Source organism: Aplysia californica, unplaced genomic scaffold (genome assembly GCF_000002075.1).
Source record: "Aplysia californica isolate F4 #8 unplaced genomic scaffold, AplCal3.0 scaffold00156, whole genome shotgun sequence".
In the NCBI taxonomy this organism is placed as follows: Eukaryota; Metazoa; Mollusca; class Gastropoda; order Aplysiida; family Aplysiidae; genus Aplysia; species Aplysia californica.
This window is the reverse complement of record NW_004797426.1, coordinates 1237825-1254691: the sequence shown is the minus strand read 5'-3', so window position 1 is coordinate 1254691 and position 16867 is coordinate 1237825. Positions and strand designations below refer to the sequence as shown.

General features: G+C 42.8%; 1 protein-coding gene across 1 annotated transcript in view; it reads right to left on the bottom strand.

The window, feature by feature from the left end:
* The window catches only part of LOC101845848 (nucleolar pre-ribosomal-associated protein 1), a 34835-nt gene that overhangs the window by 3647 nt on the left and 14321 nt on the right, over positions 1-16867 (bottom strand). The window contains exons 17-31 of the mRNA XM_005097527.3: positions 16061-16218; positions 15107-15373; positions 12820-13936; positions 11645-11779; positions 9993-10315; positions 9494-9567; positions 8821-9014; positions 7997-8107; positions 6627-6687; positions 5443-5608; positions 4588-4687; positions 3140-3412; positions 2411-2517; positions 1436-1579; positions 445-554 (exon numbers count right to left, since the gene is read on the bottom strand). Coding sequence (XP_005097584.1) covers positions 445-554; positions 1436-1579; positions 2411-2517; positions 3140-3412; positions 4588-4687; positions 5443-5608; positions 6627-6687; positions 7997-8107; positions 8821-9014; positions 9494-9567; positions 9993-10315; positions 11645-11779; positions 12820-13936; positions 15107-15373; positions 16061-16218 — 3340 coding nt within the window. The remainder of the gene's footprint in view (positions 1-444; positions 555-1435; positions 1580-2410; positions 2518-3139; positions 3413-4587; positions 4688-5442; positions 5609-6626; positions 6688-7996; positions 8108-8820; positions 9015-9493; positions 9568-9992; positions 10316-11644; positions 11780-12819; positions 13937-15106; positions 15374-16060; positions 16219-16867) is intronic.

Here is a 16867-nt window from a genome sequence, read left to right as displayed (position 1 = left end):
GCATCTGATGTGACTAGTACATTTTGTCAGCTTTACTTCTCTTTCCATATTGAATTTTAATGAGAGTAATATATAATTTAAATGTTATATGTATACCTGCATGTGTTTTTACGGTCCCGTACAGCCAAGAAAAAGTTCCCGCTGTGATAATAAAGCATTATCTTATCTTATCTTAACATTGGAGACAGCTGAGAGAATAGGAACTTATATATAGCACCGAGTCACTAGAAGGCTTCAAGCACTAAACAAGGCAGAATCATCACTCATTGAGCTGACAAATCAAAAGACTGAAAATGCACATTGTGAGACCATTTAACAACAACAACAATAACAACACACACACACAGCTCTCACACTCACACACACATACACACACACACAGACATACACACACTCACACACACACACACAATCACAAACACACACACACAACGAGTGACTCACAGAGTAGAAGCGAGGGCAGAGAGCCAGAGGAGCAGGCCGTGGTTCTTGACCAGGTCGACAGCGACAGACTTGAGCCGACAGGCGTTCTCCACCACCGCTAGGACCAGCCTCTGCGGACGGACACAGCAACAGTTTTTAGTTTTAGTAAGAGTTTTACAGCACTTGCAACACAATAAGGTTGTATAAATAAGTGCCGAAGAATAGACCATATGTTACAAGAGAGTAACAAACACAAAAAAGAGGGAGGGGAGATTATTATTTTTTTTCGTAAGAGTTTTACGGCACTTGCAACACAGTAAGGTCATATAAGTGCCGAAGATTAGAGGTGTTACAAGAGAGTATCATACACAAAAAAGAAGTAGGGGAGATAAGGACGATAGATGTTTGATAGGGAAGAAGGAGAAAACCACACCAGAGCACCCGGCAACCACCCACCCAGAGAAACATAAGTCAGGTTTTATTTAGAAAGAGTTTTACGGCACTTGCAACATAATTAGGTCATATAAGTGCCGAAGATTAGAGGTGTTACAAGAGAGTAACAAACACAAAAAAGGAGGAGAGATCAGGACGATAGATGTTCAATAGGAAAGAAGGAGGAGAGATCAGGACGATAGATGTTCCATAGGAAAGAAGGAGGAGAGATCAGGACGATAGATGTTCCATAGGAAAGAAGGAGCAAACCACAGCAGAACACCGGCCAAAAAACAAGTCAGGAGGAAGTGTCGAGTTTGTCTAGTACGATCGACTACATATGACACAATTAGGGCATAAAAGCGCTGAAGATTAGAGGTGGTTCTAGATCTAGAGAGTAACATGGAAAAAAAAGAGAGAAAAGGACGATAGATGAGTGATAGGAAAGAAGGAGCAAATCACACCAGAGCACCCACCAACCACCCTCTACCAGATGATTTAGCCCACCCAAGCTCTAAAGACGTGAAAAAAGGAAAAAACCCGTCATAATAATTTATCAACTCCAGTAAGACATCCTTACCCTGGAGGTGTGGTCGCTGAGCACTGAGTCGTAGAATGACATGATGACCTTGAAGATGAAATGTTTCTGGAGCATCCTGTAGTCGGACGTCTCCCGCATGCCGTCGCCGAGAAGGGAGAGAATCCACTGGCGCTCCGACTTGAGCTGGGGGCACAAACGTGACACGTACACAACGTGAATGAGTGACAGGGAGAGGGGGTGGGGGAAATCTGGATACCTGAAACTAGGGCAAGTCAACTTCTCTTCCTCCTTGGATGTTCAAAAGTCACCCTCAGTTTCTGAAGGAACAACTATTACCTTATCATTATCATAATATACTCACGTCTTCATACACAATCAATGACAGATGCAGATTGCTTTACGGCATTTTCCAGTTTTTCAAAGTCATAGAGTCTTTTCTTGAAAAAGTACCTCAGCACAAATATTAAGAGTTCTCAGACGGGAAATTCCTTTCATAAAAATCCGCCTCGAAGAGTTCGTTCAAAGTAAAATGTTTTCTACCATAGAAGGTACATCCACTACAAATCATCGTTCTCCCTTTCTGTGCAAACAGTGGAGTTTACTTCAACCAAGCACAGTCAACCAGAAAACTGGAGTAAACCTCGGGGAAAATAATATCCCAGATTTTTTTCCCCTTTTATTTGAGCGACCTCTGTAAACCGAAATCCCTATTAAAGCAAGGACAATCTGGCAGTCCCTCAAATTTAGATTTTTCACCAAACTCTCCCGTGGGAACAGACAATCAAGCCACGAAGCATCACGCAAGAACACAATCTTTTTAGTTCCGTAAGAGTTTTACGGCACTTGCAAAACAATAAGGTCGTGTAAGAGCCGAAGAACAGATGTGTTACAAGAGAGAGTAACATACACAAAAAAGAAGAAGAGATAAGGACGAGAGAGATGTTTGATAGGAACGAAGGAGAAAACCACACCAGAGCACCCGCCAACCACCCAGGAACACAATCGGCCCCGCACCTGCTGATTCGCGCTGAAGAACAGCTGGTAGAATTCTGGGACACTGCTCAGGTCCAGCTCAGGTCTGGCCATCAGGAACCGGAAGACGGCCATATAGACTGGGTCAGCTGGTCACGCAGAAAGAAATGACACACATATAGAAATGACACATAATGAAATGACAGATATAAATGACACATATATAAATGACACATGAAAAAATGACACATACACAAATGACACACATACATAAATGACACATAAATAATTGACACTTTATTGATCCCTGAGGTAAAATTTGGGTTACCGGTACAATGGCAAACACACATAAGTACAGAAACGCATACAAACTGAAACACATAAACATACGTATAAAGAATATTGTACTTCCTCCCAAACATCTATCATCATTATCTCTCCTTCATTTCTTTTTATTTCATTGTTACCCTTTAGTAACATCTCTAATCTCCAACACTTATATCACCTATTTGTGTTGCAAGCACAGTAAAAGTCTTTTTTTTTCTTTTCGTAAGTTTCACAGCACTTGTACCACAATAAGGTCACATAAGTGCCAAAGACTAGAGGTGTTACAAGGGAGCAACAAACACAAAAAAGAAGGAGGGAAGAAAGAAAAAGACGATAGACGTTTGATAGGAAAGAAGGAGCAAACCACACCAGCAGAGCACCCGCCAACCACCTAAAACTAAAAAAAAACTAAAGACCAAGAAGAACATGGACAAACGTACGTACCGGGATACAAGAAAAGCTTGACGACCCTGGCAAAGAACAGTGCGATCACCGAGCTAAGCTTCTGGCCGCTCTTGGAACGACTGGCGTTGAGGAGGTCAAGGAAAAAGGTGAGCTCCAGCCTCTCGTGGCAGCGTGACCCGTCCGCGTGGCGGTAGAAGTCGTTGAGCGCCTTGTAGGCCAGGAGGCGGGTCGTAAGGTCATGGCTGGAGAGTGCCACGAGGAGGTAACTCAAGCAGTCTCTCTCCACAAACAGACGCACCGGCACCAGCTTGTCTGAGGAAGTCATGGGCAGGGAAATAAACATTGGTTTTTGATATATAATAATAATAAAAATAATAATAAATAGCATTTTTATAGCAAAAATCCCACCTCGCCAGCAAGGTCTGTGCGTTTTACACTATATTATTACCCCAGCTGACCATAGAACACTCAGAAACATTCTCAGCTTCCCGGGAAGCATACAGTGCAAGCAGCTGGTTAAGCACTCAAACACTAACAAACTGACAAGATCTTTCACTGTCTATAGTCGGGTACCCATTCCCACTTGGGTATAGTGGTAAAATTTCATGTAAAGAGTCTTTCCCAAGGACACAACGTCGGGCCCGCGCCTCGAACCCCCGAACCTGCAACCTCATGATTACGAATCCGGTAGCCTAACCACTAGACCACTGACGCCACAAAGTATGTACTTTGTATTAACGCCCCCAGTGACACAGGAGGTTATTTAGGAGGTGGGCTTCTCACCCTGCCTGGCAGGGCAAACCTAGGCTGAGACTTTAGTTTTAGTAAGTGTTTTACGGCACTTGCAACACAAAAAGGTCATATAAGTGCCGAAGATTAGAGGTGTTACAAGAGAGTAACAAACACAAAAAAAAAGAGAGACAAGGACGATAGACGTTAGATAGGAAAGAAGGAGGAGAGATAAGGACGATAGACGTTAGATAGGAAAGAAGGAGGAGAGATAAGGACGATAGACGTTTGATAGGAAAGAAGAAACAAACAACACCAGAGCACCCGCCAACCTAAACCTAGGCTGAGAGAGATACAACATCCCGGCAAAAAGGCTGAGGTACTCAATAACAATTTTGCCCCACTCGGGAATTGAACTCAGGTCTCTAGCGTGCTACATCAACGTGCCTTACTGCTGCACCGCGGACACCCACAAGGGCAGGGAGAGATGGGAAATATTATTATTATTATTTAGTAGAGGTTTTACAGCGCTCGCAACTGCATACGGTCATATGAGTGCCAAGGGGTGGGTGTCAACAGAGAAGTCTTTACAGGGAATCAGACTTACTCTGCTCACCTCTCTAGCCTCAACAGCACAAAAGCATGTTAATATGTTAATATCCCGACCATTTAGGAATGGCCTAAAGACACTTCAGTCAGTAGCACTGCCCGTGTGTGTGTGTGGGGGGGGGGGGGGGGGGTTGGAGACAAGAGTTTACCCTCTGAGAGAATCTGATTGAACAGCTGCAGCAGGAACCTGGGGTCGTAGGCCTCGGGTCGCGACTTCATCGCCCTCGCCTCCACCACAGCTCCGCCGGCCTGTAACAGTAACAGATGCTACGGCTCAATCAAAAGTCACATCAGGAACAAAACAGCTCAATAGATACAACTTTCAGCTAAATATAAATCGATTAAAATAAATTTTTTAAAATAAGAATAAATTAAATAAATAAGTTTAAAAAATAATAAGTTCGAGTATTCAGCTTCAAAAGTCACCAAACTTTGGTTGAGTTTTTTTCAAGTTCAGCAACAAATCAAATAGAATAAAAAGTTGCTACCTTGGAATTTCAAAGTTCTATCGGACATTTTTGACCATTTAAAGTTACTGTATTACCTGTCCTGGGCAACAACGTCATTGCACACCGGACAGGTGTTTACAGTTACTAAGACCATGAGGTCAGACACTGAATTATGTTCTATCTGTTCTATCAAAGCCGTAAGATTATTCAGAGTTCTTATCAAGAGATATTCAAAGAATTTCATTCGATAAAGCTTGACATGTCGTTGTGAAACTCAAAATTGTTTATGTACGTCTAATTTCTCATAACTAGGTACGACTAAGCAGACAGAACTCTGTACATCTACGGCAGCAAAGCGCCCGCCAAACCATCACCCCACTTGGGAGCGAACGACGAGCCGGCAAGATGGTGCTCCTGTCAGCTACTGCAGAGGGATGTCAGTCTATGGACCGACAAACCAAGACGAGAGAGAGAGAGAGAGAGAGAGAGAGAGAGAGAGAGAGAGAGAGAGAGAGAAAAAGAGAGAGACAGAGACAGAGAGATGGCCCCACTCACCATCTGCTGGGATCGGAGCACAGGGAAACACAGCAGCGACTTCCGCATGGTGGCAGGATCAAGCTGCTCCAGAACACTCTTCACAGTCACCTGACGGTCTAAGCTGGGGCCCAGTAAGTCTGACACGCTGCGGTGTTCCAAGGCCGCTTTGCCCCACAGGTTTGGGCTGATGGTGATGATGATAAGAATAAGAATGAAAATAATAATGATAATAACAATAATAATAATGATAATAATAATACTGATAATAATAATAATAATAATAATAATAATAATAATAATAATATTAATAGTGTAGACCATTTCTATAGCGCCCACTCCCGTGTGAACACAGCTCTAGGTGCTTTACATAAATGCATATACGAACAATATTCTCTCTCTCTCACACACATGCACAAACACACACACTCACGCACACATTACACGCACATACATATGCACACCACACACACATCTACTCGTTTATCACACCCACACGCTTACACATCCTTACGAAATGAGCCCATACAAATACAAAATAATATACACAATGCAATTCGCAAAATACATAAACGGATACATTATAGTCATTCGATGAGAGAAAACGAGGAACTAAATTTTGTTTTTGTTTTATGTTTCAGTAAGAGTTTTATGGCATCTGCAACACAATTAGGTCATACAAGTGGCGGAGATTAGAGGTGTCACAAGAGGTTGTGCATGAAATATGATCAGTCTTCCTGGTAGATCATGTATTATGTGACTCATATGTAATCTCCTAGTTATTGTGTGTCTGCGTGTATGAGTGTGTATTATGTGACTCACATGTAATCTCCTAATTATTGTGTGTGTATGTGTGTGTGTGTATATGTGTGCATGTGTGTGTATGTGTGTATATGTGTGCATGTGTGTGTCTATGTGTGTGTGTGTGTATGTATGTGTGTGTGTGTATGTGTGTCTATGTGTGTGTGTGTGTATGTATGTGTGTGTGTGTATGTGTGTGTATGTATGTGTGTGTATGTATGTGTGTGTATGTATGTGTGTGTATGTATGTGTGTGTATGTATGTGTACGTGAGTGTGTATGTGTACATGAGCATTGTACATCCCATTACAGCACAAAACATCCTAATTACAGCTCGTGTTTTTCTTCCCAAATTACTTTCCATTATCACATTCTTTTTCAAGAAGAAAGCCAAATAGTCCTCACCACTCAAAGGAAGAACCTTTGGCCTTGAAAAATTTCTCCAACATCTGCAGCAGCCGCTGATCTGGGGAGATAAAGGAAACAAAAAACAAACATTAACCCTATCCGTTCGTCGTGTTTTACTATTGTATCCACACGACATGGGGAGCCCTGTGCCACCACTTTCCAAAGCAGAAATTTACTCGTTAATCCGATCCGTACGCTTCGCATAGCAGTCTGTCAAAATGATTTTTTGAGAAATACTGAAAGTTTCAAAGAGATCTGAGTACTAGAAGTATTCTAAAATGTGGAGAATACAACCCCGGGGGTACTAAATGACCCCAGAGTGTACGGATAGGGTTAAACAAACCCAAACAACATAGCGTCAGCAAGCTGTTCAAATGTCCTAGATCTAGGTCCAGAAAAAAAAATGTTCAAGGAGAAGGGAAAAAAACCCAACTGATTCATTCTTTCAAAAATGGTACCAAAATTATCTATCTGTTCTGACTTTTTTCAACATTTTCAGTTTTGAATTTCTACAAACTATTTCCCCAGCACACGCAATGACACCAGATGGAAAAAGTTGCAATAAAAAAATATTTAAAAATATATATGCGCTGTATAAATGCAATCATTATCATCATTATTGTTATTATTATTTTATTACTTACATGAAGCATGCCGTTGTGCATTATAACTATCACTTTACTTTTCCGATCCAGAGGCCGAATCATTACTACAACCACTTTACTTTTCTGATCCAGCGGCTGAATCATTATTACTATCACTTTACTTTTCTGATCCAGCGGCCGAACCATTACTACTACCACTTTACTTTTCTGATCCAGAGGCCGAATCATTATTACTATCACTTTACTTTTCTGATCCAGCGGCCAAACCATTATTACTATCACTTTACTTTTCTGATCCAGAGGCCGAATCATTACTACTACCACTTTACTTTTCTGATCCAGCGGCTGAATCATTATTACTATCACTTTACTTTTCTGATCCAGCAGCCGAACCATTATTACTATCACTTTACTTTTCTGATCCAGAGGCCGAATCATTATTACTATCACTTTACTTTTCTGATCCAGAGGCCGAATCATTACTACTACCACTTTACTTTTCTGATCCAGAGGCCGAATCATTACTACCACAGAGCATGCTGTTGAGCAAGGATATATGCCCTATATAAATGCAATCATTATCATCATCATCATCATTATGGTTTTTTAAAATTATTACAATAATGATTTCTATCATCATTCTGCACCTGTTAACTTAATGCTGTTGAGCATGAATATGTGCGCTATATAAATGCAACCATTATCTTCATCATTATTGTTTTTTTTATTATTACTCTAATGATTGCTATGATCATTCAGCACCTGTGAGTGACAGAGTGGCGGTGTAGGCCGCGGTGAGGACGTTGGTCAGGTTCGTCTGGCAACACGACGGCTCGACCTCGCACAGCGCGTGGAGGAGGTTCACAAGCTCATCTGGGGAGGGAAGGAGCGATAAAAACACAGGACATGAACATTTACAGTAGACATAAAACACTTACAGTACCGTCAGTGACTTAAGTTCATCTTGTGGAGGAGGGAGGAATGAAAAAAACAGGACATAATCACTTACAGTACCGTTGCTGACTTTAGTTGCCAGGCCACAGTATTTTCAGTTTTAGTAAGAATTTTAAGGCACTTGCAACACAATAAGGTCATGTAAGTGCTGAAGATTAGAGGTGTCCCAAGAGAATAACAAACACAAAAAAGGAGGACAGATAAAGACAATAGATGTTTCACAGGAAATCAGGCCACGGTATGCGCTCACTACCACTGACTACTTCAGTCGCCGACGCGACCAGGCTCACTAAACATAATTAAACAACGAACAGACACACTGCACTGAAGGAAATACCAAAGGAAGTCACTCTATATGACAGCTAAATAGTTGATGAACCTCTGTGAAGTTTTAAAATGTGTTTTTTGAGCCGCCAAAATTTTTGTAAGTCTGTAGGTGTGTGTAGGAGCCTGCTTCGAAGAACTGCCAGGTTAGGGCAGAGAAGGAGAAGATGTTCAACGGTCTCCTCGTGGCAGTCACAGTGTCTGCAATGGGGTTCCCACATGGGGTTAATTCTGTCTTGAGGACTATAAGGAAACATTAAAATAATTCTTAAAAAGAAAGAAAAAAAAAAAAGACAAAAAAGGACTACCTTTAGCAGCACCACTGTGTGCCGACAGCAAGGTGTCGAGGAACGCCGTGTGGGAGATGCACATCTGGAACATGGTGTGAGCCGCTAGGACTTTACCTTCTCCGCCGAGAGGCTTCCGGTCGACGCCAGACGCGTACACCGCCGGGACAAGTTCTGACAGAAGCCTCAACAGTTTCCAGTTGGTGTACAACGACCTGCGAGACACAGCCACACAACCACACAGTTTCATGAAGAACTGGGTCATAAAACGAAAACTAAATCACAATTCCATTATATCATAATCCATATCCTATTAATAAGTGAACCTCACTGAAACATTGCATGTACAACGAAATTTACCAGCAGAGAAAGTTCAATTAAATACTACATCACATACAAAAAAAATCTTTGGCCACAGATCTTTCCTGTCAAAGAGCTCAAGAGTTTGATAAAATTCTGCATCAAAACTCAAAGACGTCAGAAAAAAAAGTGGAATATTCCATTTTTTTTGGTCAACAACTTACCCCATCCGTATACACAATCCAACCTGTTCTAAAGGCCACCTGTACAAAACATCACCTGTACAATCAGACCAGCCATCATCCCCCCCCCCCCCGCAGGTTTCGGGGCTTTTTTACAAACATTCTGAAGACACCGTAAAAGAAGTCCACCAGCCACTTTTCCCGGGACTCACCTCAGAGACGACTTCACGAACGTCTCCCACATTGACGGCAAAATGTCCAATGTTCTGGCAGGAAACTCACAGAGCTGGAACAGATGAACAGATAGAGAGACATCAAAAGGTGTTCAGAAAATAAAGGGGGGAAAAGAAAACTGCCTACAAATAAAAAATCTTCTCAAGGACTTTTTTGATGAACTCATTTCAGTTTAAGTTGGCACAAAGTCTGCTTCGATTATTAAGGCACCTCGGAAATAGCAGTTCACAAGAGAGCGACAAACATACGAAAGAAGTAAAGGAAAAATGACGATAGTAAGGATTAGAAATAAAATGCAGCAGCTCCCCCTATGTTGTTCCGGAAAAGTATGAGCATGTCATTGATAAATCCGCCCATTTACAATTCTACTGTACATAAGAACATGTTAATGTCCCCCTTTTGGGAATGGCCTAAAGACACCTCAGTCAGTAGCACCGCCCGGGGGGGGGGGTTGTCTAGGAAGCTCTGCCCACTCACCAGGTCTAGAGCCAATGTGAGGACGTGTCCCTCCAGGCCCGAGTCCCGCGCCGACTTTGCTCCCAGCAGACACATCAGCTGTCGCAAACATGCTTCCAGGACAGCGACAGCTTCTTCCGCCTGTCGCCTGCCTCCGCTGACGTCACTGATACGACGGACATCACCGACATCATCAGAATCACTTCTTTGTGGCAGACCCTTCAACCCCTCATTCGTCTCCCTTCGCGGAATGCACAAGCCCGATCTGAGAACGTCAAAGTGCAGCTTTGTCGCTTTCTCCGGGTGCAACGTGAACTGGGACGTAAACTCACGTAAAATGTCCACTGAAATGGAAAGCAAAAATTTGAAAGAGATTTTAAAATAAAAATGGAGCAAAATAAAATGTAACAGTTCAATCAGTATTAAGCTTTTTTTGGTACCAATATAAGGCTTGTTTTGTTTCCTCCTCCCCTGTGGATACAAAGATCTTGGCAAGACAAAACTCTTAGGAAAACAAAACTACAACAATATTTATAAACGATTGTGTTGTTGCAATTCTACGTTTCATCTGTGGATCTTCTTTATAATGACCATCAGAGCTGCATTATTATCTGTACCACTATACTGTGCAAAGGTCTCAGAACTAAATGCTGGTAGCTAATGTATTCTTTCCATTTGACTGTCACTCCTCTTGTCTAAAACTCTAATCACAGAAACTTAACCCCATCAGTACGTCGTGTTTTACTATCGTATCCATACGACGTGGGGAACTCTGTGCCACCACTTAACCCTATCAGTACGTCGTGTTTTACTATCGTATCCATACGACGTGGGGAACTCTGTGCAACCACTTTCCAAAGAAGAAATTTATTCGCTGATCCGATCCGTACGCTTTGCATAGTAATCTGTCAAAATGATTTTTTGAAAAATACTGAAAGTTTCAAAGAGATCTTCGTACTAGAAGTATTCTAAAATGTGAAGCATACAACCCTGGGGGTACAAAATGACCCCACGGCGTACGGATAGGGTTAAAGAAACCTCAATTCTTCACTGACTCATTACCCGATGAACTAACAGACATGAAGTACATAATTTTACAGTAAAAAAACAGGTACAGAGTAATGTCTAAAAGACACCACGACTAGCCAAAATTGTCAATTTTAACTCAGCTTAGAAATCACAGAACAGAACAATATCAGTTTCAGTATATTAATCAAGGTTGTGTGACTTCTGAGCAATTCACTGCAACTCAGTTTAACTTTAGTAAGGTTTTACGGCGCTCGCAACTGCATAAGGTCACATGAGCACCAAGGGGTGGATGTCAACAGAGAGGTCTAAACGGGAAATCAGGCTTACTCTGTTCACCTCTCTTGCCTCAACACCACAAAGTCTGCTTCGACTATCAAGGCACCCTGGAAATAGCAGTTCACAAGAGAGTGACAAAAATACAAAAGAAGTAGAGGGAAAATGACGATAGCAAAGAGGAAAGAAAAAGGAGAAGTTCCCCTTATGTTGTTCCTGCACAGTTATGAGCATGACATTGATGAATCAGCCCATTTACAATTCTACTAAGCATAACAACATGTTAATGTCCCCCCTTTGGGATTGGCCTAAAGACACTTCAGTCTGTAGCACTGCCGGGGGGGAGGGCTTAAATAAAAAAATCGACTGACCTCCCCTGCCGGAGCGTTGTATCAACAGATTGACACAGGTCAAGGCCTCCGGGTCAGCTGCCAGCAACACTCTCTCCACGTTGCCCGTGACAACGCTCTCCAGTGCCCTCAGCATACCCGTGTTCTCTGCCTCGGCTGTGGAGGAAAAAATAGGTCCATTAACACTTTGCCATCACAAGGCTCATATAGATCTAGTATATGATCATATAGTAAAAACTCTTGCCATCACAAGGGTCATACAGTAAAAACTCTGGCCATCAAAGGCAAAGGCATTTTGGGGGAATTCCAAAGAAACTGGGTGGTAAACATCGCCGATCTACGAGATATGACGGTAAAGTGTTAACAGCTTGGGGACGGGCCCCACACCAGCCGATCTTATCCCCAGGACCGGAGTCGGTGCCCATATCCCTTGTATGATACATGTACTCGTTTCGAAGACATTTTTTAAAACTTCTAATCAACTCAAACTGGCTTCAACTTCGGTGAATTCGAAAGGGAAAGAACTCTTTGGTGCTTGAACAAGCAGTCAGAAAACATGGATAATTTTCAATAAACCTGGACTGGCTTGAATGTGTGGTATTGTCATCGTGTAAATACAATACACGTCGGTGATCCGATTCTGTCGGGCACAGTCCGCGTGTAAGTACGTCGGTCGTCCCGAAGGTGTTAATGAAGACACAACATGAGAGAAGCTCTAGGTTTATCTTTTAGTTTCAGTAAGAGTTTTACAGCACTTGCGACACAAAGATTTTTCATAGGAAAGAAGGAGCAAACCACACCAGAGCACCCGCTAACCACCCACTTCTTAAACTACATATTACCTTGTGCACCAAAGCTTGCGGTTGACTCAAACATCTATAGGAAAAAAGGTGTTCTAAACTGCTAGGAAAACCACGATCTTAAAATTACAAAGTTCGATCTGACATATTTGGCTATTTTGAGTTATTTAGTTGCTAAGACCATGAGGTCAGAAACCAAATGTTCTATCTGTTCTCTCATAATCATACGACTGTTCAAAGTCTGTATCGAAATATTCAAAGAAACACATTAAAAAAAGCTTGACATGTTGGGAAACTGAAAATTTTTCATGTCAAATTTTTCCAAACTAGGTACTGAGCAGATAAAACTTTGTCATTCTCAGGTAGCGACAAGCAAAACTAACTGCCTCGACTCACACAAGAAGTCGCCAGGAGCTTGTAGACAGCTACTTGCCAGCCACCACAGGTTCTGCGAGGAAACCGTCTTCCCTTTCTCCGCGACGAGCTTACTGCACCAGTCACAGACGTCCGGCCGGCTCTGGATCAAGATCGCTAACATCTTCTGGCGTGTTCCGTTCAGGAGGTGAACGCGCTGGAACGAACGGAGGAAGGCGTCGGTACAGGTCTCGATGCATTCTGGAACAGTCTGGAGAAGACGAAGACTCACTTCCTCCAGTTCTTTATCCTGGCAGCGATTCAGGAGTTGAAAAACCACAGAAAATTTTGCGACATCAAAGTTACAATTTTTGCCGTGCAGAGCAAAAAACTGCCGAAACTTTCGCACATCTCTCTGACTCTGAAAGTTGCCATTGAGGACAGCTCCGCCGTTGTTCGGGGATTGGTCGCACTGAAACAACACAGACTCTGAGAGCCGGCCGGGCCCCGCCAGATGATCCATCCACACAGACAGCAACCCCACAAACACTCTGCCTAGCGGGGACAAGGGAGACGACTTCTTGGGGCCAGCCTCCGACTTCCCACCGGCAGTGGTCAGCAACTGGGTCACCTCGCACTCACACATCAACCAGAACGCCTGGGAGCACGACGGGGAGCCCATGTCCGACCCGATCACCTTCAATATCTCCAAGATGGTGGATTGAGCTGATGTGGGGACCGAGGCAAAACCTTGACGGCAGATTCTCACCACCTCCATCAAGTACTTGTCGTAAACCTCCGGGATGACGTCACACGAGATATTCTTGCTCTGAACAAACACTCTCCCCAAGAACTGGGACAGAACGCAGCACAGTTCACTTGTCGGCGCTGATGGCGACCCTTCTTTGCCCTTTCCTGGAGATTTACGAACGACCTCATTCAGGAACGCTGTACCCAGGACCGGGTGTAGCAGGATCTGACCGGCCGCACACACCTGTTGACCTACTTCCCCATCCCGCGGGGCTCGGCTGTCGGTGGAGGACAGAGACTCCCCCTTTTCTGATTGGCTGGCTGTTTCATGCTCCTGGGGCAAGGTCGCGATCGATTTGTACAAAGCTTCTGCCAGTGTGCAGTAGGCTTGCATCAGTTCCACACATCCCTGAGGAGACAGACGCCAAACTCAAATCACAAACACTAAACTTCGCATTTTCAAAAAGAAAATACAACAACTATGATGCAACTTTTTTTCAGATGTCTGTCTCTAGATTTTTACCATTACCCAAATATAGAGACTAGAAACAAAACCAGGTATTTCATATGACAGATGAGCACCATAGCAGGAATCTCTCCCTGTTTCATGTATTTCATCTATATCTATACGTGTGTATAACCACTCCTGTAAAGCAACAGAATATTTCCAACAGGGACAAATAAGTAAGTATCATCTAATCTTATCCTATCTTATCTCCCATTACTGGTCAAACAAGCGACTTGCTACCTCTCTCCCCGACAGAAACAATTAAGTATCATCTTATCTTATCCTATCTTATCTCACGTATGTTACTGGTCAAACGATCGTCTTCCTACCTCTCTCTCCCACACAAACAATTAAGTATTATCTTATCTTATCCTATCTTATCTCACGTATGTTACTGGTCAGTCAAACAAGCGACTTGCTATCTCTCCCCCACACACACAATTAAGTATTATCATATGATCTTATCCTATCTTATCTCATGAAAGTTACTGGTCTAACAAGCGACTTCCTACCCCTCTCTCAAACAGAAATAGCTGATGTCTATGTGCTTTTACCATTCCTGTTAAGCCATGGATTATTTCCCGCAGGGAAAATAAAGTATTATCTTATGATCCTGTCTCATCACACATTACTGGTCAAACAAGCGACTTGCTACCTCTCTCTCCGACACAAACAATTAAGTGTCATCTAATCTTATCCTATCTTATTTCATGTATGTTATTGGTTAAACCATCGTGTTCCTACCTGTCTCCCCCACACAAACAATTAAGTATTATCTAATCCTAACTTATCTTATGACCAGATCTTATTTCCCATTACTGGTCAAATGATCGTCTACACACCTCTCATCCACACACAAACAATTATACTCTTATCTTATATTATCCTATCTTATCTTCTGATCCTATCTTATCTGACATTACTGGTCAAACAAGCGACAGCCTACCTCTCCCCCCGACTCAAACAGCTGAGTATTAATTATCTTATCTTATTCTATCTTATCTTATGATCCTATCTTATCTTATGATCCTATCTCATCTGACATTTCCGGTCAAACGATCGTCTCCCCACCTGTCTCTCCGACACAAACAGCTGATGCATGTACATCAGAGTCTGGCCGAGTGCCGTGAGCCTGTCGTCCGCCGCCAACGACGCGATGTGATCGTGACACGCGTCACTGAGAGCTGACACATCCTGTGACGTCAACGACACGTTGAAGTGTGTTGTCATAAGGGCAGAGGAGAACTTGTCCATCAACGTGGCACACTGCTCGATGTGAGGAAACAACTTCTTGGGCATAGGGGAGGACACGACTGATTCTTCTCGGTTTTTCTGCATCTGAAAATAGTCAGGAGTCATATATTTTTTAAACTGCAGTAAAGACTTCCATTTGAGACTCTAAAAACACTGTTTTTGTAGTGTGTTTGTGTGTGTGTGTGTGTATGTGTGTGGGCATGTGTGCGTTGAGTGTTATTTTTTCAGAGGGAGCATATACGCAAAGATTAACCCTATCCGTCCTCTCTGAGTCTGGGGTCATTTTGTACCCCCAGGGTTGTATTCTTCACATTTTAGAATACTTCTAGTACGAAGATCTCTTTGAAACTTTCAGTATTTTTCAAAAATTCATTTTGACAGACTGCCATGCAAAGCATATGGATTAGACTAACGAGTAAATTTCCTCTTTGGAAAGTGGTGGCACAGAGTTCCCGACGTCGTATGGATACGATTGTAAAACACGTACGCATAGGGTTAATATTTATCCCGATAACACTACTGACACCAAAGAAGTCATCCCCCCCCCCCCCAATTTAAAAAGACTAATTGTTCCATGTCAGCTGACAAAATCACTGGCTACAAGTCCGACTGCATGTGCCAGCCATATCTAGATAGAGAAAGAAAAGAAAAAAAAGAAAAAGACTTAATGCTAGCTCTATCTGGAAGGGGAAACAGTTTTTTAAAATAAACAAAGCACGGCGCGGCACAACTGACAAAAAAACCCACATCTAAACGGAAACAAACACTCACTTCAGGTCGCTGGAGCCAAAACTTCAAATACTCTCGAACCCCCGAGCACAGCTCCGCAGAAGACTTGCCGACGATGGTGCAGAAGTCGTGAGGCCAAGTCTGACAGTGCACAAGTTTGACCAGGACCTGGCTCACATATCTCCGCATGCTCTCGTCCGCTGGCGACAGGAAGCAGTCCAAGCATTAATAATAATAATAATAAATGACATTTATATTGTGCTCAACCCCGATTAATGTACACAGGCTTTACAGCATTACAGCAACATGCCATGCCATTTCGTTACAGTTTGACAGCACTTGCAGCACAATAAGGTAATAAAAGTGCTGAAGAATAGAGGTGTTATAAGAGAGTAACCAACACAAAAAAGGAGGAGAGATAAGAATGATAGATGTATTTTAGTTAATTTTAGTAAGGTTCTACGGCGCTCGCAACTGCATAAGGTCATATCAGCGCCAAGGGTGGATGTCAACAGAGAAGTCCTTACAGGGAATCAGGCTTACTCTGCTCACCTCTCTAGCCTCAACAGCACAGTCTGCTTCGACTATCAAGGCACCCTGGAAATAGCGGGTCACAAAAGTGTGACAAACATACAAAAGAAGTAGAAGTAAAATGATGATAGTAAGGATCAGGAAAGAAAAAGCAACAGTTCCCCATTACAGTTCAGGCATAGTTATGAGCATGACATTGATGAACCAGCCCATTTACAATTCTACAGAGCATAAGAACATGTTAACGTCCCCCCTTTGGGAAAGGCTTAAGACCACTTCAATTAGTAGCATCGCCCTGGGGGGGGGGGGGGGGGGGGT